This window comes from Triticum urartu, chromosome 3A (assembly GCF_056163025.1).
Source record: "Triticum urartu cultivar PI428250 chromosome 3A, HENAU_Tu73, whole genome shotgun sequence".
Lineage (NCBI taxonomy): Eukaryota > Viridiplantae > Streptophyta > Magnoliopsida > Poales > Poaceae > Triticum > Triticum urartu.
The window spans coordinates 631615414-631638592 of record NC_141875.1 but is presented as its reverse complement, the minus strand read 5'-3'; the positions used below and the strand labels follow the sequence as shown (position 1 = coordinate 631638592).

General features: G+C 47.2%; 1 protein-coding gene and 2 pseudogenes across 1 annotated transcript; 1 reads left to right on the top strand and 2 right to left on the bottom strand.

Moving 5' to 3' along the window:
- Nucleotides 1-6996: 6996 nt before the first annotated feature.
- LOC147980933 (uncharacterized) lies at nucleotides 6997-8595 on the bottom strand (annotated as a pseudogene).
- A 7532-nt stretch (nucleotides 8596-16127) lies between these two features.
- LOC125545639 (putative receptor-like protein kinase At1g11050 pseudogene) lies at nucleotides 16128-18459 on the top strand (annotated as a pseudogene).
- On the bottom strand, nucleotides 18422-21614 carry LOC125545640 (MADS-box transcription factor 2). Its single transcript, XM_048709655.2, has 7 exons — nucleotides 21227-21614; nucleotides 20659-20725; nucleotides 20390-20451; nucleotides 20210-20309; nucleotides 20071-20100; nucleotides 19918-19962; nucleotides 18422-18925 (listed from the first exon to the last, which is right to left on the bottom strand). Exons 1-7 carry the CDS (start codon nucleotides 21412-21414, stop codon nucleotides 18788-18790), a joined length of 630 nt encoding a protein of 209 aa, XP_048565612.1. The 5' UTR covers nucleotides 21415-21614; the 3' UTR covers nucleotides 18422-18787.
- Nucleotides 21615-23179: the final 1565 nt, after the last annotated feature.

The window sequence follows — 23179 nt, the reverse complement described above, 5'->3', positions numbered from 1 at the left end:
CGCCCAAGCGGGAGCGAGGCGACTTCGGGGTGCGGCCGGAGAACGGCGTCAGGGGCAGTGGTGGCGGACGCTGGTGGAGCCGCGAGCAGAGGCGTGTGGGGAGGCGGGTGCGCGTGCGCGTGGCCGCGACCAGGGACGGAGGAGGACGGCGGCTGCGTGGTGGCGTGGGCAACGCCGCGCCGGAGCAGCAGCGAGCAGGGGGAGAGGAGAGGCTCGAGGCGTGCTCACGGGGCCGGTAGGGGAGTGGCAGCGGGGCGCGGGGTGGAGGTCGGGGACGACGGGTGTAGAGGAGGCAGGCCGGCGAGGGAGGTCCGGCGGGGAAGCTCCGGGCGGCGGCGATCGGCGTCGGGATGGAGGGACGAGGGGATCGGGCTCCTCCCGATCCAGATTCAAACGAGGGGGAGTGGGGGAGCGAGTGGGGTGTTGGTGGCCTAGGTCACGGGGGAGTGGGGGGTTAAGGCGGCGGGATGGGCCGACCTGTTAGGCCCCGAGGCAATCTGGGTCGTGGCCCAGTGAGGAGGGGGATTCTCTTTTATATTTTTTTCTTTTGTTTTTCTGTTTTTAACATTTTTCTTTTATCTATTTTCTTTTACTGTTTTAATTCATATTATTTTAGTTTTATGAAATATAATTCTAGCACCTAAATTAGTGGTAGCAATTATATCACTGCCACAATTATCCTTTTATTTATTAAAAGTAGTTTTCAATAATTTAATCATTTAAGTGATGATTAAATAAATATTTTAGCTATTGTTTCAATCATTTAGTGTATCTAAGCATTTTATAAAAATTTGGATTCACCGCCATAATCATATATGATTTATTTGCTACACTTTGAACATTTTTTTATTTGACTTTAGAAAACTTTTATCGTTTAACTTTATTTTAAATTAGAATTCGAAAGGGACGTGATTCACTGCAAGATTAACAACAGTAACCATGGTGATGTGGCATCATTATCGTGAGATTACTGTAGCCTAATTATCCGGGCGTCACAAAAGTGCGAAAAATAAGGTTGTCGAACTCTTTTCCATTGTCAGTCTGAAGAGTAAGGATGAGACGCCCAAATTGCGTGCTGACATAGGAGTAAAAGCCGTCAAAGTGGAGAGTGCATCCGACTTTCTGTGCAAAGGAAAAGTCCACACATAATGAGAATAATCATCAAGAATAACCAGATAATATAAATAGCCCGAATTACTAGGAACCGGAGAGGTCCACACATCGCTATGGATCAACTGAAAAGGAAAAGAAGCTATGGTGGTGGAGTTATTGAATGGGAGGCGAACATGTTTGCCAACACGACAGGCATGACAGGTGTGATCCTTAATCTTATGACAACTGAAACTGAAACTCCTAAGAATATGATGAAGTGTGACGGGGTTGGGGTGACCCAAGCGAGCGTGCCAGAGATCAACTCCAGCAGAGAGAGCGACCGGTGCGGTGGTGGTGGATGAGGGTGAATGCACCGGATAGAGCTCGTCGAGGCTATCACATCGATGGAGTACCATCCTGGTTCGAACGTCCTTGACACAAAAACCAAGCTCGTCAAATTCAACAGAGACAGGATTTTCACGAGTGAAACAACGAACGGAGATAAGATTCTTAATAAGATGAGGAGACACAAGTATGTTAGACAAAAATAAATACGTAGAAGTAGAAGGAAAAGAAGTGTGCCCAACATGTGTGATAGGAAGTGTGGAACCGTCGCCGACAATGATGCGGCGATCGGTAGAGACAGGAGTGAAGGAGGCAAGGTTATCAGGATGAGCAAACATGTGAGCCGTGGCACCGGTGTCCATGTACCAATCACCACCTTTAGTGTAGTTGTTCAGCGTAGGAGCGGCATGCAGCCCGGTGAGTAGCACCGGGTCCCAAGGCGTCGGCGGCAGGGCCGACGAGGGGGGCGAAGACGCCATGAAAAAGCCGTAACCGCCGCTCAGCTGCGGCGCCATACGGCCACGGAGCCGCGTAGTACGCATGATGCGCCGAGGGGGGCGGGCGCGCCGGGGGGGCCGCGGGCAGCGAGTGGCCCGCTGACGACCCCCACCAGTACCCGGGAGACTCGTACGCTGGCGGAGTCCCGTACGCAGAAGGAGACCCGGACGTGGAAGCGGGCGGAGCGCCGTATGCCCCGTACGTGGGAACGGGCGCGTTGTAGGTGGTAGCCGCCCCGTACGACGGTGGGGCCGACGGCGGAGCCACGCCAGAGGGCACCGGCGGAGGGAAGGCAGAGACGGCGGCGGACGGGCCGGCGGACGCCATCGCTGGTCCAACAGCGACGGTCGGCGCGGTCAACGCGGTGGGCCAGCAGCAGCAATGCGGTTGGCGGTGCGGTTGGCAGTCGCGGGCGAGTGGATCGGGCGGCACACCTGATGGCATCGCGGGCGACGCGCCTTGCATGGCGTCGTACGCATAGCCATGCAAGGGCAGCGAGGCAAAACAAGGTTGATCCATTGGCTGGCCTTGCATGGCGCCGTTCGCATGGCCGTACGCATAGCCTTGCAAGGAAGCAAAACAAGGCTGGCTCGTTGGCTGCTCCACACGCGGATGTTGACCCGCTGACTGGTGCCCCAACCAAGACATGGGAGCCCCGTATCCATGCGGAGGCGGAGGGGCAGCGCCGTAGTGAGCGGCAGCGGTGGGGTTAGAGGCCGAAGCGGCGGCCGGGGCAGGCGGAGATCGCGGTGGCGGAGGCGGCGACAATGCGGAGGCCATCATCGAAGCAATTGGTAGGAAGAGAGAGGGCGGCGGCGGCGGAAGGCTAGGATTTTTTTAGGGGTAAAGCATCTATTCAATGAAACAAACAGAGGTCCACAGGTTCCCAAGTCGTGCAAGCAGTCTCATCTGCTCCAAAACAAACAAAATTAAACCTTAAACAAAACACGGAATCTCATCTGCAACAATCTGCAGGATCGAATCTGGTGGCTCAGAAGGCCACACATTATTCCTAGCAATGCTAATCCCCTCCTTTGCTAATTTATGCGCTGCACCATTAGCAGTTCTTCTCACCCAGCTCACTTTGTAGTCCTGAGTCGTTCGTAGGAGTGCCTTCACTTCCTCCACAGGTGGCCCGACCACAGAGAGGTTCTTCATTTCTTCATTTATCATTGCCACCACATCCTTGCTATCCAGCTCGAGGTGTATGCGCTGAAACCCCCTCTGATTTGCAAAGCGGACCGCCTGTCTGCTAGCCATAGCCTCAAGTGTTTGAGGGTCAGAGATGCCTGGGAGAAACGCCATCACCCCTCCTCTGTATGCACCATTGTGATCCCGAAGAACCACTCCTCCTCCCCCACTATGACCTGTCTTCGTTGTAGCTCCATCCGCGTTAGCTTTTATCCATCCAGTAGCCGGTGGCCTCCACGCCTCAATCACCTTTGGGCCTCCTCTTGTAGTAGTTCTGTGATGCACCTCCTTCCACTCCTTGATATGAGCCATCACCCTGTCAGCCACTATCCTCGCCTCTGCGATCCGCTTACCGTCTCACGCCTCGTTTCGAGCGAGCCACAGTCCATATAGCGCCTGAACCATCGTCTCTCTCTCCTCGTCACCTGCCTTGGCCATCCACTATTGCATCCATGCTGATATGGCGGCGAAGGACTCGTCCATCACCGGTGGAGTGAAGACGGGGGCATCCAGATCTTCCTTCAACACACGCCAGAAGAGTTTTGAGTGTGGGCAGCCCCAGAATCGATGAAGAATGGTCTCCTCCCTGCCACATGCGACACAAAACACCCCGCCCTTAATCCTTCTCCGGTGCAACTCAGCTCCAACGGCCAGTCCATTACGCATTAACCTCCACATGTGGATCTTTGCTTTGCCCGGCGCGTTTGTGCTCTAGAGTGCTAGCCATGTGCGGTGCTTCTGAAGAGAAGATGACAAACCCGGCTGTCCGGTTCGAGCACTCTGAAGACTCATTCGCAGGTGGTACGCCGACTTAACTGAAAACTGGCCGTTCTTCGTGAAATTCCATGCCAGATAGTCGGTCGTGCCCGGTCCTCCCACCAAAATCTGTTTTATATCGCATACATCATCAGGTGAAAACATCTCTTGGACCTTGTGTTCGTCCCAACTATCACCTGTTGGACCAAGCAGGTCGGCCACCTTTGTACGCCCTGGACATGGATCTGTCCCAGCGGCTTAAGACTTCCTTGCCTCGGGATCCAGTTGTCATGGTGCACATTGACAGAAGTTCCATCTCCGATCCTCCATACCAGCCCCTCACGCAATAGGTCCCTCCCATACAGAATGCTTCTGGTGAAGGAGCCCCCACTTGGACACGTGGCTGACATGATACACCCCTCCGGGAAGTAATGTGCCTTGAGGACACGGGCGCATAGAGAGTCAGGGGTCTGCAGAATCCTCCAGGCTTGTTTAGCAAGCAAAGCTTGGTTAAATGCCTCCGTATCACGAAAGCCCATGCCCCCTTCTCTCTTAGCATGGCACATTTTGTCCCAAGAAATCCAGTGCACTTTCCTCTCACCATTTGCTGCACCCCACCAGAATTTCGAAGAGATTGATTTCAGGTTCCCGCACATCTTCTTTGTGAGGTGAAAACAGCTCATGGTGTGATTTGGAGTAGACTGGAGCACCGACTTAACCAGGACTTCTCTTGCCGCCTTAGACAGTCCTTGACCTTTCCACCCAGACACCTTCCCAGTTGCACATTCCCTTACATATTTGAATGTACCCTCTTTTGACTTACCAACCAGTGTTGGAAGTCCCAAGTACCTTTCGCTCAACGCCTCGGAGTTGATCCCAATGGCTTGTTTGAGTCCCACCTTGTCCTCATCTTTGCAACCTTTCCCAGAGAATATGGAAGATTTCTCAAGGTTTACTTTCTGACCCGAGGCCATCTCGTACTCAGCCAAAATGTCCCTCAAAGTTCGTAGCGCCGTTTGAGATCCTTCCAGAAATACTATGTTGTCGTCAGCAAAAAGTAGGTGTGTTACATGGGGGCCAGTGCTCCCAAATGACACTCCTTTGATCTTGTTCTCTTGTTGTGCATGCTTAAGAAGAGCAGAGAAACCTTCCACACAAAACAGAAACAAATATGGGGAGAGCGGGTCACCCTGCCGTTGCCCTCTAGATGGCACGAACCTCCGGGATAAGCCCCCGTTGAGCTTGACTGCAAACCTTGCAGTTGTCACACACCTCATAACCATCGCTACCCAGCCCTCCGCGAACCCGAGCTTCCTCAATACCTTCTCTAGGAATATCCACTCCACCCGGTCATATGCCTTCATCATATCTAGCTTAACAGTGCACAAAGGGTTTTTCCTCTTTCGTGTCCTGATTGCATGTACACACTCATACGCTACTAGGACATTGTCCGTGATCAACCTCCCCGGCACAAAGGCACTTTGCTCCTCGGAGATAAGAACCGGCAGGATCACCTTTAGTCTATTTGTAAGTACCTTCGCCGCGATCTTGTACAAAACATTGCATAAGCTAATCGGGCGGAATTGTGTTAATAACTTCGGTTAGTTCACCTTGGGAATCATGACGACTACTGTATCATTGAAAGAATCTGGCGTCGCCACACCGCGGAGGAAGTCCCGCACTGTTGTGCACACGTCCTCTCTAACCATCGCCCAGTGGTGTTGGTAGAATAGCGCTGGCAACCCGTCAGGCCCCGGGGCTTTCGTCGGACCCATTTGGAACAGAGTTGTCTCTATTTCTGTCTCCATTATTGCAGCCGTAAGCATTTCATTCATACCTTCTGATATCACCCCCGGAAAGAGTTGGAGTATGTTATCAGCGTGATTAGATCCCTCTGATGTGAAAAGCTTGTGGTAGAAAGATGCAGCCATCTCCCACATCTCGTCATTTGAAGTGCACTTGGACCCGTCCTCCTTGCGCAAAGCTCGTACTGTGTTTTCCCTCTTCCGGTGGGATGCCCGGTTCTGAAAATATTGTGTATTTTGGTCGCCCTCCTTGAGCCATCCTACTCTGGATCGTTGCTTGTACATAATTTCCTCGCGTTCAAAGACATCACGTAGCTTGCTCTCTATTTCTCTGACCTCGGCAGTTTGGCCAGTGCCAAGTGCCCTTTCTTTCGCATCTTTTAGCTGCTCTTTTAGCTTCACAATCTGCCTCCTAACCGACCCAAAGACGCGGCGGCCCCATTGCTGCAGGTCTCCCGAGACTCCTTGAAGTTTCTGGCAAACACTCGCAATATTTGCCCCGCGACCGCCTGCTTCAGACCAGGCCTTCTGCACCATCGCATCATACCCATCATGTTTGATCCACATCTCTTCAAATCTAAACGGCCTTAACTCTCCATGTGCCGTGTCTGGAGCTGTCTCCATAGCATGGACAAACATCACAACATGGTCGGACTCCTCCGTTATCACATGTTCCACCGCGACCTCAGGGAAAAGTGTCAAGAAACCGTTATTACATGTAGCTCTATCAAGCTTGCACTGAATATTATTCTCATCTTCACGTTTATTGTCCCAGGTATATGGATATCCTGAGAAGCCTAAGTCAGCTAGCCCGCAGTCGGACAAGCATTCTTGAAAGCTTTCCATTTGCGTAAAACTCCGTTGGTTCCCTCCTCTTTGCTCAGCTTGTTCAAGGACCTCATTGAAATCTCCTACACATAGCCATGGTAGCTCATCCTGAGTACGAAGGAATCGCAACGCGTCCCAACTCTTTTTTGCAGCTCCGTTTTTGGCTCGCCGTAGGAACCAGTGAATCTACAGGTTTTGCCATCTATGTTAAGCTGTGCATCGATGAAATACTGGCACCATGGTCTGGTTGTAACTTGCACATTGTCTCTCCACCACAGCACAAGACCTCCACTCAAGCCTTGGCAGTCAACTACTACCCCACTCCTGAACCCTAGACTCCACTTGAGTCTTTCCATTGCACGAGCCTTCTTCTTTGTTTCTGATAAGAACACCACCTCTGGGTTGTAGGACCTGATCAGGTCTCTCAGTTCGCCAACCGTCGAGTCCAACCCCAGTCCTCGAAAGTTCCAGGCAAGGATATTCATTGTGCCCGGCGGCCCTGCCTCACAGGGTCCGCCGCTCTGCTGTCAGTCTCGTCGATACGGTCAAACACACTAGACGTCTTCTATCTAGTATCGCGAATGAAACTATCGTTACCCACTTGCCTATCAGGGTCGCCCTTGACTACCCATTGCTGCTTTGGCCTCCTCTTCCTGTCCATGTAGCCGTGCTGATCTGGGCTCCTCGGAGATCTCGGCACATATTGTTGTCTAGGAAGCCGGATGTATCTACCACTGACCCGCTCCTTCTGCCTATATCTGCTATGGTTTTCAAAACCCTCATTGTCTCTCTCCCTCTGTTGCCTATATGGGTTGCGGAGTTCAGCCTGCCTATTCAACTGCCGTTGCTTCAAGTCATTCCTCAGATCCTTTTCCCTCTTTTCCTCCAAATCATCACGCAAGTCCCGTCCCCCCTGCCCCGCCGGCCAGTGCCGATTTTTGCTGGGACTGTTCACCTCATGTTCATCTTGCCTTTCCTCCTCGCCAGTGCGGGAATCGGCCGATCCATGAAACTCTCTGTTCAGATTCCTCTTAGCTGGTATATCACGAACGAACGCACCACTCCTTCCCTTATCTCCCTTCCTGCTCATGTCTCCATCACTAGACCTGGCACTATTGTAGCTGGTAGCACTGTGTGTGCTTCTAGATGGCCCCTCCTTGAAAGAAGAGGATCTGCCTGGTGATGCCCGCAGCCACTCACCCCACTGAAGATCAGATTGCACCGGGGGTAGACATCCCTCCACTCCATGTACCAGTCTACCGCAGTCAAAACAAAAGTGTGGGATCTTCTCATATTCAAAGTCATACCATACCCCCTCCATGTCATCCTCTGACTCCTTCAGGTTAAAACCTCTAACAAGTGGCTCGAAAATCGACAATTTGGTCCGAATTCTGAGTTGTGTTCCTTTTGCGAATCCATCCTTCTCCACATCCACCTGCATTGTTTTACTGATCCAGTTACCCAGCGCCTCTCCAAATGCTTTGCATCTCCTATCTAAGGGGAGATCAGTAACCCGAACCCAACACTCCACCGTATCAAAAACCATCTCCGACGGCCTAACTTTGCCTTCATATTCCTTCAGCACCATTACATTAAAATCATATTGCCATGGGCCGTTGTTTAATGCATGTTTCCAGTCCCCCTCGCTGCCGAAGTGCACCTCAAACATGTTCCTCCCTATCTCCTTGAATTTTGCCTCGCGATGCAATCCCCATGCCTTGTACATGGCCTTCTCCAGCCCCTTGAAATTCACAGTTCGAGGGGTGAAAGCCTTCCCTACCACCGCCCACTTTGTCGCCCTGGGGTGCTCCTGTCCAGCCGCGCTGAAGATAAATCCAGCAGCTCCTTTCTCTGTTAAGACTAGGTCACCCATCCTTGCTACTAGGCGAGCTGCCTCCTCCGATCACTTGCCCTCCGCCGGTGATTTGGATTCGTTCCTACTCCGCGAGCCCTCCGCCGCCCTCACAGAGGACGTTGTCGCCTCTCGCGGTGTAGTCGCCGCCTTTGGGGTTGAAGATACCTTCGCTGTCGCCGCCGATCTTGGAGTCGCTGCACCACCACTCATAGCTTTCTCCGCCATAGCCGTACGTCAACAGCCGATCTGCTCGTGCAAGGGAGCGTCGTCGCCCCTTCACCAGCCACCGGAATTCTCACCACCACCGCACGGAAACCCTAACCCTAGCGCCTGATGCGATCGCCCCGCAATCGCCGCAGTCGCCTCTGTTGTTACTACTTCGAGGTGGACCCGCGTACTATGCGGAAGGCTAGGGTTAGAACCCGGAAACTGATACCATGTAGAATATATGAATTGCACAATATATTGCTCTCGTGCATAGACATATATATATATATGATGTACAAAGGTGGGCCACAGACCTCAACTATACAAAGGAACTAGGAGGCGGACCCAATACACAATATACACATAACACATATACTCAACAAAATCATCCAATGCCACCGCCATACGACTAAGTAAATTTACCGGTGTTGGGAGCCAGCGGTGAAGCATCCGCCGTCCACTGCTTATATTGGGAGTAGTACGTAAGCTTGGAGAGAGGAATACTCCCTCCATTCCAAAATATAGTGCGCCTGCGCTTCCCGAGGTCCAACGAGACCATAAATTTAACCAACGAGACCAACTGCGGTGGGAGAAAAAATTATATAATTGAAAACTTCTTTTGAATACAAATTCACTGATATAATTTTTGCTCCCGCCGCAATCGGTCTTGATAGTTAAATTTATGGTTAAAGTTGAAACACGTGGATAGAGGAAGCACTACATTGTGGAATGGAGGGAGTACAATGGTATGTCAGCTTGTGTCGGCTTTAACACCAGAGAGAGCCAGAGAGTGGGTAGAAGGACAATTGCATGCATTCTCTCTCTCCATGCAAAAGGTGGGTATTTTATTTTGTAGTCATATTTTGAATGATCGATATATTTTGAACTAAATCTCCGGTTTTGAAACTTTTTTTATATTTGAATTCGTAGCGAGAAGATCGTCAGAACAAGATCAATTATGGATGCATTTGAACTAGTTTTATTTTTACTGATTTCATAAAACAAATTTCACTCATTATATAAAAACATATTTCACTCAATTAAAAAATAATTTTCACTCATTTTAATACTTATTTCACTCATTTTATAAAACTGCTTCCACTCATGTTGCCATAGTGGAATAACCATCTTGACAAACATACTAAAAAATTGAGTGAAATACGCAGACTGCAATGCTATAATTTAAACGAGCTTAAAATTGAGTGAAATGACAAAAATGAAAAAGGCCGCTTCACACCAAAAAGATATATTTCACTTATTTCAAACAACTTATTTCACTTATTTCAGAAAACGCATTACCCTAGCTCAACTGAAAAACTATATTTCACTTGTTTCAGAAAAGCATTTCGCTGAATTGGAGATCTGTTTTCACTCATTACAAAATATATCTCAAAAAGTACTTTTACTGTTTCACTCATTTGAAAGAATATAGTTCCACTCATTCCGAAATGAGTATTTCACAAGTTTGAAAAAACATAGTTCTGTGATTTGGAAAACTGATTCACTCTTTACAAAAACAATCTCTTTACAAGTGCTTTCGCTCGTTACAAAAGATAGATTTCACTAGTTTCAGAAAACATATTACACTCATTCAATTGAAATACTATATTTCACTTGTTTCATAAAAGTGATTTCACTTGTTACAAAAGATAGGTTTCACTCATTTCACTAGTTTCAGAAAATATATTACACTCATTCAATTGAAATACTATATTTCACTTGTTTGTAAGAAGTGATTTCACTCGTTACAAAATGTATGTTTCAATTCTTTGGAATAATTTATATCTATGAACTTAGTGAAATTTATTTTTTGAACTAAGTGAAAATCTATGAAACGAGATATTTTTTGAAGACTATGAAACATGTTATTTTGAAATCTAATTTAAAAATATTCAAGATTGATCTTGTTCTGAAGATCATGTTGCAAGGAATTTGAATCTATAAAAAAATCTATAATGATCACAAATGGAAACATATTTCTGACAAAATGGAAACGTATTTCACTGATCACAAATATCAGTATCAAAAATTAAAATACGCAGTTCCACACAAAAATATATTGAGTGAAATATGTTAATTGAAACGTTGAAAATTAAACTTGTTTCAAATATATCCAAGATTGCTCTTGTTCTAAAGGTCTTGGCGCAATTAATTCAAATATATAAATTATTTCATAAACAAAATTATAAGTTAAAAGATATGAATGATTAAAATTGTCAGGGGTGAATAAAATCATGGGTTTGTTGGTGGGAGAGGAGAGAGTGAAATGTGTTAATGGAGGGCTGTTGGCTGTGTTGGGGATCTCTGCTGACTTGTTTTCCTTCTTCTTCTTTGCTGTTTTGTGCTTGCCTCTGGTGGCCGAGCTAATGGTGGAACCCACATCAGAGAAATACTAACGCTTAAAGCCAGGGAAAGATATCAAATACGTGCGACTATATCGGGGTACACACCATGTGGTAGAATCCCATTGGTTGTGCGTTGCCCGGTAGCTCCCATTGCCGGTAAAAGAGACTTTGCGCACCGCCATAGGCCGGTGGCCGCGCAAACTGCTTTTTACCGGTGGCCGGAGGTACCGGCTAACCATCTGCCATTCGTCCACTTTGCGATTCGTGCGCTTTGCTGGCCCACATCTCACATATATTAGTGTATTCTTAAAGAGCATGGCGTATTCAATATTTTGTCACATCAGATGGCAGGTCCATTTCGGTGATAAAGTAGTACTTGATGCATGTCCGATCCATTCTCTCTTCTTGTTCAGGTAAAGATGCATCTGCATGCGAGATTAAATCCTGCCTTTTATTTTCTCTTTAGCAATTTCATTCATTCATATCTTTAAAACAATAATTCCATTTTATAAACATTTAGAACAAGATAAATCTTGAATACATTTAAACATGATTAAATTTCAACGTTTCAAATGAGTGAAATCAGTTTTCTGAAATAAGTGAAATATGTTCTTTGAATTGAGTCAGTTTTAAAAATATGTGAAATCTATCTTTGAAACAAGTAAATTTGTTATTTCAATTTGGTGAGTGTAATGTGTTTTTCTGAAACTAGTGACATGAGTGAAATCTATCTTTTGTAATTAGTGTAATCAATTTTTTGAAACAAGTAGAATATAGTATTTTAATTGAGTGAGTGTAATGCGTTTTCTGAAATGAGTGAAATGTGATAAATAAGATACTTGAAAAAAATGAAATATATCCATTGTTCTGTGAAACTATCTATTTCAATGTTTGAAACTGATTTTTGTGATGAGTGAAATATGTTTCAAGATATTTCACAAAAACTAAGTGAAATTAGATTAGAGATTTTTTTGTAAAGAGTGAATCAGTTTTCCAAATCAGTGAAATGTGTTTTTTCAAACTAGTGAAATGATGATTTTGGAATGAGTAGAATTATATTCTTTGAAATGAGTGAAATCTATCTTTTGTAAATGAGTGTATTTTTTTCTAAAACTAGTGAAATGAGTGAAATCTGTCTTTTGGAATGAGTGAAATCAGTTTTTTGAAACGAGTGAACATAGTATTACAATTGAGTGAGTGTAATGTATTTATCTAAATTGAGTGAAATCTAATTATGTAATTGAGCGTAATGTGTTTTCTAAAATGAGTGAAATAAGTTTTGAGATCTATATCTTTAATGAGTGAAATCAATTTCTTTAAACGAGTGAAATATAGTATAGTATTTCAATTGAGTGAGTGTAATGTTTTTTTGAAATGAGTGAAATATATCTTTTGGAAATGAGTGTAATGTGTTTTTTGAAATTAGTGAAATCTATTTTTGGAACAAGTGCAATTTGTTTTCTTAACTGATATTTTTTTAAATGAGTGAAATCATTTTTTGGGTGTGTGGAAATATGTTAAATGGGTTATTCAAATAAGTTCAAATGATTATTTAAAATATATGAAACTGGTATTTATGGAATACATGAAACATATTTTAATGTGTTTGTAAAGTTGTTTATTCAATGTGTGAAACTGATATTTGTGAAATACAACTAGAACTGAAATATAAAAACTATAAAATTCAAATTGTTTAAAATATATCCAAGATCAGTCTTGTTTCAAAGGTCTTGTCGCCCTGAATTCAATTTTTTTTTCAAAAACAGAGTTTAGATTCAAAGCATATTTATCATCCAAAATTTTCCCAAAGAAATTAATAGAGGTACTGTGTGGGGAGAGAGAGAGGGGGGATAATATATGTACCATGCATGCAAGTGTCCTTTCTCCTGACAAAAGTTGTTGCATGCAAAGGGACCCACATTTGTACTACCAGTGTATAGAGTTGGGGCTGCAGTTACTACTCCCTCCATTCCACAATGTATTGTTTCCTCTATCCTCATGCTTCAACTTTGACCGTAAATTTAACTATCAAGACCGATTACGGCGGAAGCAAAAACTATAGGGAAAACTTTGTTTTTGCCACTCTAGTTTTTGCCAACTTTGCTTATGCCACTCTAGAATTTGACATTTCACTTTTGCCACTCTTAGCTTTTGACAATATATCACTTTTGCCATTCCGTGGCAAAAGCAAAAAAATTAGAGTGGCAATTGTGATATATGTCAAAAGCTAAGAATGGCAAAAGTGAAATAAAAAATTATCGTTTTTGCCACGGAATGGCATTTGTGATGTATTGTCAAAAGCTAAGAGTGGCAAAAGTGAGATGTCAAAATCTAGAGTGGCATAAGCAAAGTTGGCAAAAACTAGAGTGGCAAAAACAAAGTTTTCCCAAAATTATATCAATGAATTCGTATTCGAAAGAAGTTTTTAATTATGTAACTTTTTCTTCCGCCGCAGTCGGTCTCGTACGTTAAATTTATGGTCAAGGTTTGACCTCGGAAAACGCGAGCACACTATATTTTGAAATGGAGGGAGTAGTTTATACGGACGGAGGCCGCACGGATCTTGATGAAATGGACGAAGGGTGGATCCAACACCGATACATCCCGGCTCCAGTAAAATTACTTATTTGCCGGTGGCCGTTCCTTGTGCGCACAGTCATGGCCGGCGGTGCCGTAGTGCGTTCTCTAGATCTTGACGGTGACATCCTGAGTTCCAACTTCCAACTCACAGGTCCGATGCACCAACTAAGAGATGATGAATTTTACCTTACGACAAACGAAAGAAACACAAATGATAAGGAATATGACGTAGTTGACGGTCACTCCGGCCCGGCTTATATAGGGAATAAATTACAAACACGAGGGTGTGGTACCCTGGATGACAAGGGAAAAAAATTCTTGTGCGGTGAAATTAGACATGATGAAGGATAGAATTGAGTGGCATTATTAGGAGGCTATCTTAACAAAGCTAGGTTCCCCTTGGAAAAAAAACTAGGTTTCAACATGTGCTTTGTGAGATTGATCATGAAATGTGTCTCATTTGTCAGGTTCTCGGTGAGAGTCAGCAGAGAACTTTTACCCTATTTCACCCCATCCCGGTTTAAGGCAAGGGGATCCCATATCACCATATTTATTCTTGCTTTGTGCTAAAGGAATTTCTTTGTTACTGTAGTTTTATGATGTAGGGTTTTGTTGACAGAGGTATAAGAATCAGTTATAGATCACCATGGGTCACTCATTTATTAATCGTAGATGACAATTTGATTTTCATTAATGCGAAAGATCAGAGAGCCATACGACTGAATAAGATATTAAGTATCTATATGGTGATGCTTCATGTTAGCGTGTCAATAGTGAAAAGAGCTCGATCTTCTTCAGTTCCAATACTCCTGGCGCGATGAAATAGTCTATAAAAGCAACCTTGGACATCCAGGTTGAGGCTTTCAGTGAAAGGTATATCGGACTCCCTAATGTTGTGGTTTGTATTATCAGCGGTACGGTCAACCACATCAATGAGGGATATCATGGGAAGATTCAAGGATGGTCTAAAAAACTGCTTGCTTGCACTGGTCATGAAACTCTCTTGAAGTTGGTTATTCAGGCAATCCCCACATACTCTATGAGTATGTTTTTGTTAATGAAGAAGGTGTGTCTATGCATTCAGTTTCTTGGAGTAATCTGGCAACACCAAAATGCAAGGGAGGCATGGGATTTCGGGACCCGCATCAATTCAATCTTGCACTGCTCGGTAGTATGGATGGTATTTGGGTGCTATTTCCAGGACACAGACTTCATGCAGGCAACCGTTCCTAAGTCTACTTCAGCTACCTGTAAGGCGATCTCCGCTTGTAGGGAGGCAATCAAGGCCGGTTTTGATTAAGTGTGTTAGAGATGGGAATTCAATTTTTGTAGATAATTAGATCCCTGGGGAGATCTCTATAACTGATTGTTGAAGCCACCAAACACTTCCATTGAAAAGGTCTCTGATCCCATTGATCCGAAGAATTGTAGTGGCGGTAACAACTGATCCGGCGTAATTTCATTGCTCCGGATGCCGTGCCTATTCTGAATATACCTATCAGGCAGGGAGGCGTTCCTGCTCTCCATCGGTGTAGGTCAACGTTGTGGCCTAGGCTTTACAAAATTTTGCTCCAGTCCTGGGAGGGGTCACGGTCTATTGAGCATCGTTGAAGTTCCGCCAGTGCTTAGGCCTTTGAGAAATTTGGCAACTACACTGTGAAGACTTGCGTACGTGTTCTTATAAATCAAAAGGAACGCCTTGAGTCTCATGTGGGTTGGTCTGTGTCCAATGTTCTACTCTTCCTCGCTGACGATCGCACCTTAACTTCGAGGGTCTCACGCGCGTCGGACATGGACAGGGAAGGGAACAACAAGGACTTGGAGGACGGGTGCCGGCGAAGATTTAGACTAGGTTAGGGTTCGGACGTTTTGTTTAAGGAAATATGACAAAAATGTAGCGAATGTGCTCCGGTTTAAATGAAAATTATCTTGGTTACATGAAAGTGTCGGTTTGGTCAAATTCACTTTAAAATGTATAGAGATATGATTGGATGACCGGCTTCTATATCCAGACTCATTCGCGAACAGATGCCGTGTCCGTTTTAAGGATCAGCATGGAGATGCCCTGCCACCTTCATCATTGTGAAGTTACGCCTTGGTCCGTTCGTGATTTTTTTGTCCCCACGAAACAATGTGTATATGTCTCCTTTAATCTCGTTTTATATAAGAGCGTGGCTAGATCTTAATCAAGCGACGTAACATATAAAAAAAAGGACGGGGCGGCGCCTGCGTTTGCTGTGGGTGCAGCGACGGAGCGAAATCCTCGACGTGGCGACGGTGCCGGAGTACATGCACTACGCGCAATGATAACCGGAGATGGGCGACCAGAAGACATGATGACATGATAAAATATAGATCAGCCAGTTCTCCTGCCTGATCAAGCATCGTTATCATCAGACCAATTTGCCGCTGCAAAGGTGTCGAGCCCCGTGAGAGAAAAGTGCACATGGAACCAACTCTCTCATGATCCTCGCCACGAGCGACGACCTGCCGCCATCAGTACGGCGCCTCAAGAGAAACTGTGCCAGACAGCTGAGCTTTTAACCTTGGGTTGACAACCAAGAAATGAGAGATCCGCTAGAGCTTTTAACCTAGCTAGTAGGCCACTCCTCCTGCGTCTCGGGTAGTCAGACTGAAACTGGATCACTCGCTCACTGCCACGTGGGCCCCACGCCGAGCTGTCAGGCTGCCCCCACAAGCCATAGACTCCAGCGCCGAGTAATTTCACCCGACTGGATCGGTCGATTCGGTTCGCACCTTTTGTTCGCGCTCTGGCGCTTGTTCGTCCGCCGAAACCAATGGCGACCGTCGCGGGCCTTATCCGGCTCCTCCTCGTCGCCGCGCTGGCGCTGCGCCAGGCGGCGGGGGGCGTAAAGCCGCCGCCGCCGTGCCCGCTCGACCTGGGCTACGTGCGCACGTTCCCGTGGGACCGCGCGCCGTGCGCGCCGCCGGTCTCCAACGTCACCGCCTGCTGCATGACCCTGCTCTCCGTGCTCGGCATCGGCCTCGCCGCGCGCCTGCGCGCCACCGGCCTCTTCCGCCTCCCGTCCCCGCCGGCCTCGGCCGCCTGCATCCGCGCCTTCTCCGACGCGCTCGCCTCGCCGCCGCTCTCGCTCCCGCGCTCCCTCGCGCCAGCCTGCTTCCCCGTCCCGTCCCAGTTCGCCATCTCCCCGTCCTACTGCGCCGGGGTCACCACCGCCGCGCAGTACGTCGCCACCGTCGGTGATGTGGCTGCCGGGGAACTCAACTCCTCCTGCGGCTCCAACCTCACCGACACGTCCGTCTGCTACGCCTGCCTCGCCGCCGGAATCCATGCCTTGGCTCGACTCACAACTGCCGCCGGCAAAGCCTCCAACTCCCTCAACTGCTTCTACCTCACCGCCCTCTACGCCGCCGGCGTGTCCAACTCCGCCGGCCCCACCTCCCCTGCCACCGCCGCATGCGCCTTCGGCCTCGCTCTCTCCACCCCATCCCCCGCATCCTCGAATGCCTCCAGCTCCATTACCCACACCAACATCGCAGTCGCAACCGTCATCCCGATCGCATCCGTCCTCCTCGTCTCCCTCATAGCGCTGCTCGTTTGGACGAAGCGGCACGACGGCATCAGCGGCAGGAACCGCGGTTTGTCCGACGAGCGGCGGCCGTCGCGGCAGCGACCAAACACCGGCTCGGTGCTGTTCGACATCCGCGAGCTGGCGAGGGCGACCGGCGGGTTCGCGGAGCGGAACATCATCGGCCGCGGCGGGTTCGGCGTCGTGTACCGCGGCGTGCTCGCGGACGGGTCGGTGGTCGCCGTCAAGAAGATGCTGGACCCGGACGTGGACGGCGGGGACGACGAGTTCGCCAACGAGGTGGAGATCATCAGCCACTTCCGGCACCGGAACCTGGTGCCGCTGCGCGGGTGCTGCATCACCGACGCCGACGACCCCGACGACCATGGCAGCAGGCAGATGCTCCTCGTGTACGACTACATGCCGAACGGCTCGCTCGACCGCTACATCTTCCAGCAGCAGGACGGGGCGGCGGTGATGCTGCCGTGGGCGCAGCGGAGGAGCGTGATCCTGGACGTGGCGAGGGGGCTGGAGTACATGCACTACGGTGTCAAGCCGGGAATCTACCACCGGGACATCAAGGCGACCAACATACTCCTGGACGAGGACATGCGGGCGCGCGTGGCGGACTTTGGGCTGGCACGCCGGAGCCGGGACGGGCAGTCGCACCTGACGACGCGCGTGGCCGGCACGCACGGCTACCTCTCGCCGGAGTACGCGCTGTACGGGCAGCTCACGGAGAGGAGCGACGTGTACAGCTTCGGCGTGCTGGTGCTGGAGGTGATGAGCGGCCGGCCCGCGCTGGACCTCGCGGAGCCGTCCGGGATGGTGCTGGTGACGGACTGGGCGTGGATGCTCGTCAAGGCCGGCCGGACGAGGGAGGTGCTCGCCGAGGCTCTGCTTCGGGAGAAAGAGTGCCGAGCGACCGTGGAAGCCATGGAGAGGTTCGTGCTCATCGGCATCCTGTGCGCGCACGTCACGGTGGCGTGCCGCCCCACCATGCCGGAGGCGTTGAGAATGCTGGACGGGGACATGGACGTGCCGGACTTGCCGGACCGGCCGCAGCCGTACGGCCAGAGAATCCCGTTCGACGAAGGCGAAGGCAACTTCAGTGCCTCGTCGGTGCTGAGCGGCCCGTTCCTGGACTTCGGCGACATGCTCAGGTGAGGCTGGGTCAGGGGTTGATACACGAAGCTGAAGCTGGACTGGAATTTATGTACTTTCACATTTTGCATACTGCAGTAAACTACACCTTGTAACTGAAGTTCAGAGCATTGTATTATAGCTTTTCATTTTGTTGTATAAATGGATTGTGTACGACACTATCTTCTGCTGAAATACCGAATGAAACATGTAGAAAGATGCTGATGAATGAAATAAAGTTCACATCAAATCAAGATTTTCCACACTGTTTTTTGCTGTCATTACAAACTATTCACCGTCCGGCAACTGCGGTGATCAGGGAAACAACATGCAGATACAATACCAGTCTACTGATATTTCAGCTCCAATGGTGGTGCAAACTTACAATAGGGCAGACCGGCAGGCGGCAGGCGGCAGCCGCGCGACTTCTAGAGCCTGACCGTATTGGCACACCATCAAGCTACTATGTATAACATGTTCAATTGTTCATCCAAACAGATAACAAATGAAGGATACAACTGGCAAAATGCAGGATGGACATACAAGCCAGTGGGGGATACATTTGATGGAGTGGCGCGGAGAGTCGGCGGCCTAGCTGTCCTCCTGCAGATTGGGGTGGCTAGGCTGCACGCGGAAGGTGATCGGCATCTGGGCTGCAAAGTCCCTGTCTGGATGGTACCCAAGCTCAAGATCCCTCATGCTCCCGCTCAAGGCGATATCATGCTGGTGCTGGACGAGGATGAACAGAAGCAGACAGTCGGTTAGGGAAGCCTTCAGCGTACACAGTTCCTTTGGTAACAACTAGTGCAAATATAATTTGTAGATGACATTCATGCATAATGTAGTAAACCTGCAGCCCCTATCCCCCACTATATGCTCTATTTGCAAGTTTTGAGCTCTTTTTCAATGAAAATCCAGGTGGGGACTGCATGGTTAATCAGGTGGTATTACCGAATGATTGTAACCATTCTTATTGATGGAAGGATCGTTGAGTGTGCGTGCATTCAGCTCATTCAGAAATCTCATGTATGTTCCTAACAGAACATAGAATGTACTCCCTCCGGTCCTTTTTACTCTGCATATTAGAATTCTTTGAAGTCAAACTTCACAAAGTTTGACCATATTTATATGAAAAGATATCAACATCTGCCATGCTAAAGTTATACAATATGAAACTTTAAGTCATGATACATCTATTGGTATTGATTTCAGATTATGAATGTTGGTACTTTTTTCTATAAAGTTGGTCAAACTTTATGAGACTTGACTTTAGTCAAATCTTATATGCGAACTAAAAAGGACCGGAGGGAGTACCTACTGTTTGATAAGTTTTTTTTAGAAAACGAAGCTTCCATTACCCCCAGCCTCTGCCGATGATGCATACTGTTTGATGAGTGTTCATGCAAAAGTTTATTAAAAATAACCAGCATTTAAACAGTCCGCAAATATAGTTTTTGTTCATGCAAAATTTTATGAAAAACAATCAGCATTTAAACAGTCCGCAAATATAGTTTTTGTTCATGCAAAATTTTATGGAAAACAATCAGCATTTAAACAGTCCGCAAATATAGTTTTTATTCATGCAAAAATTTGTGAAAAACACTCAGCATTTAAACAGTCCGCAAATATAATTTTCAGCTTACATGCTTAACTTCAGCGAAAACAGATGCAGCTTATTCAAATAGAAGCTCCACAAGTGAGCCATCTGCAAGGTCACTTACCACTTTAAAGGCCAGCAGCTTGTTCTCATCTTCCAGCATCTTACCCTGCAGTTGGCCAATAAAACAATGGATGAGGGCAAAGTGTGAAAGAACTGCATTATGATCAACAAAATATGCAGAGCACGTAATCATGTATGCAAAACTAGGCCATACATGTTTCATGAGCCTGTCATAATGCTCCATCTGCACCAACAGAATAAAACATCAGAAACCAAAAAAATATATCTAAAAAAAACATTTCAGTGGTGACAATGCTTATGATGTCAATCAACAAATCGAACAATTATAGTGCCTGTTTCTCATGCAGACTTGTCAGCCCATTATCAAGTGCTTCCTCAATCATGATCAGCTCTTTGGGCTGCAGCGAGTTCAGATCTTCGCCTTTCAAGTGTCTGTACCATCACAACGGGCGATTGCAATCTCAGTGTACAGGATATCCAAGGAAAAAGAAACATTCTGTCCAAGAAATTACCTGAGCTCGATCTGCATGTTATCATTCTCTTTCTTGATTCGATCAATCTCCGCACTGAGGCTCTGCAACATTGAATGTGTCCATCGGTGATAAGTCATTCTACTGTTTATTTTCCTGAACTACAGGTCATTCCACTCAGTCGATTCCACAAAATACAGGTGGTGTTCTAACTCTGAAGAGACTTTTTTGGAAAAGGATTTCAGCCAGGCTTTTAAGAAAGCAACTCTAGAAAAAGCACTCATTGATATGTTTTGGAGGTCAAGAATTACCTTGTGTTTCTCATCCCACAGTATCTTCCCGGAGTTGGTCTGGTACTTCTCCAAGATTCTTGATAGCCTATGTCCCACCAAAGCGATTCATGAATACACGGATAAAAAGGTTGCTAAACGTGCCATTAACAGAAACGGGTGATTCTAGATTCCGAAAATGTCATCCAGTCCAGGAAAAGGGGAGTATGAGTTGTTTGGTCCTACCCACTTAAAATTACTTTAAACGTTTTTTTAGAAAAGGAAAATTACTTTAAACGTACACACACGAAACCAGTCAAGCAGAAAACATTCAGGCCAACCCAATTCCGCTCATGGTAAGTTATTGATACGAGTAGCAGCATATGAATCTAATATTTTACCTATCTGCAGTGACTATAAATGTACACTCCCATCCAAACACCGACAAGCAGCTAAGGATTGCATATTTGCCAGCAGCGAAGAACCCAACGTCAAAAAATTAAAGCACGCACAAGTCACAAACAGTATACTAGTACTACGAAGGAGCCGAGGAAAGTGCTCCTTAAAAACCGAGATTCAGGGCGGGAAAGGGGGCAGACACGGCACGCACGAGGTCTTGGGGGAGCAGAAGTCGTAGAGCTTGCCGGCGCTGGAGAAGACGACGACGCCGACCTCGGCGTCGCAGAGCACGCTGATCTCCTTGGCCTTCTTGAGGATCCCGTTCTTGCGCTTGGAGAAGGTCACCTGGCGGTTGCTCTGGTTCTCGATCCTCTTGATCTCGATCTTCCCGCGCCCCATCCCTCCTCCTCCTTCGTCCTCCGGCGGCGCCAGGAAGGGCTCGTTTCCTCTGGTGCTCTGGGGGCCGGTGCGTGCGTGGTGCGATTGGGGAATGGCGGTGGTGGGGGCGGAGGTGAGGTGGGGAAGGTGGAGGAGGAGTAAAGGAGGCCGCCATGGGAGGAAGAGGAATGGTGATGGGGGGGCTTTCGGGGTGGTTCAGGGGTGGGAGCCGGAAACGGCAAGTGCTCTGTTTGCTTCGCTTGGCTCGGGCTCCGGTTGCCTGGTTTGCTTGCTCCGGTGTCCCATTTGATTTGATTGAGCGCTGAAAGCCTGTAAAAGCGGGGAAAAGGTCTTGGTTTGATTTAGAGCCTCTTCGGCAGTCATCCGGCTCCTCGAGCGCCACTTTGATGACTCTAGAAAAATAGGCTACGGCGCCACTCCGCTCCGGCCGCTCCAGGAGCTGAGCCGTGGAGCGGAGAGCTGCTGAATAGGACCGTAACATCCTAAATTTTTAATTTAAAATGTTATACACTAAATCATCATTACATATCATAATTATTGCATTTTCGTTGATCCTAAAAATTTTACGCAACTCAAGGATCCTCGGAGAGAGTTGGGATTTCGTTATTTTCATATTTGAGATGTCTCAAATTTTGAAAATAGGATCATTTAATTTTATTTATTTTATCTTCAATTATTTCTATTATAAAAATTATGAGAGAGGGAATAAAATGACTTTCCTAAAATAAAGAAATATTGAGGATTTAATAAAAAACCAAATAAGATTTTATTTGGTTTTATTTGCAATTTTATTTGAATTTAGGAAAAATGTGCGTTTTTCAAAATTGTATTTAGGCCCCAAATAAATGTTCATCCTATGCGGCTTGATTTTAGAAGTAGGGGAAAATTTATTTCGGGATTTTTGAAGTCTGTTTAGTATTTCTTTCGTTAGTTTTTCTGCGCGGAATTATTTAAAAAAAATCCGAACCGACTCCGGGCCGTACCCGAGCGGGACTCTGCCCGGGGGGGCCTTTTTAAGCCGACCCCGCCGAGCCGCCGAAGCCCACCAGCCCGCCCGCCGAAACCCTAGCGCCGCGCCGCCCCGCGCCGCCTCGTCCCGCCCCGCGCCGCCTCGCCCCGCCCCGCCCCGCCCCGCTGCCCGAGGTAGCCGCCGTCGCCGGCGGTTTTCCTCAGAAAACCGCCTGGTTTTTTAGATCCGCTTTATTATTAAAAACGGTTTTTTTACGGTTTAGTTATTTAGCGAGTGTTCGCTCGTTCGTTCGTCTTAACGAATGTGTTCGTTGGTTAGATCCAGTAACGAATGTTCGTTCGTTAATTTGTTCGTCGTTTTTTTTTCCCAGATTTTCCACGATTATTTCTGATCGCGATTTCTGATCCGATTTTCGTTTTAGTATAACTTTTCGCTCGTTTATCGGAATCAGGCGATTCAAGCGCCTGGAGTTTCGTCTCGAAACCCTCTTTCCGTTTAACCAACTTAAACAAGTTTTGCTTCTGTAAAAATTGTCTTAGATCCAGAATAGTAAACGAAGCATGTTTGTCTTTCGTTGCTTCGTTCGATTTGATTCTTTTTGCCAACCGGAGTTCTTAAGTTGATCTTTCTGGTTAGATATCTTATTTTGAGTTTTACCTGTGCATTAGTTGAGTACTTATTATGTGTTTGTTTGTTTGCGATAGAGTACACGGAGTGCGCCGCTTGTTACTTCGAATCGTTAGGTTTCTCGGATCATCAGCAAGACAAGTAACACTTTGATCATACCTCCTACTA

Coding starts and splice junctions, on each gene's coding strand:
- LOC125545640 (XM_048709655.2), bottom strand. CDS start 21,414: ATGGGGCGCGGGAAGATCGAGATCAAGAGGATCGAGAACCAGAGCAAC. Junction 20,310..20,389: donor AACATGCAGATCGAGCTCAG/GTAATTTCTTGG, acceptor GTGATGGTACAG/ACACTTGAAAGGCGAAGATC. Junction 18,926..19,917: donor AGCTGCTGGCCTTTAAAGTG/GTAAGTGACCTT, acceptor ATCCTCGTCCAG/CACCAGCATGATATCGCCTT.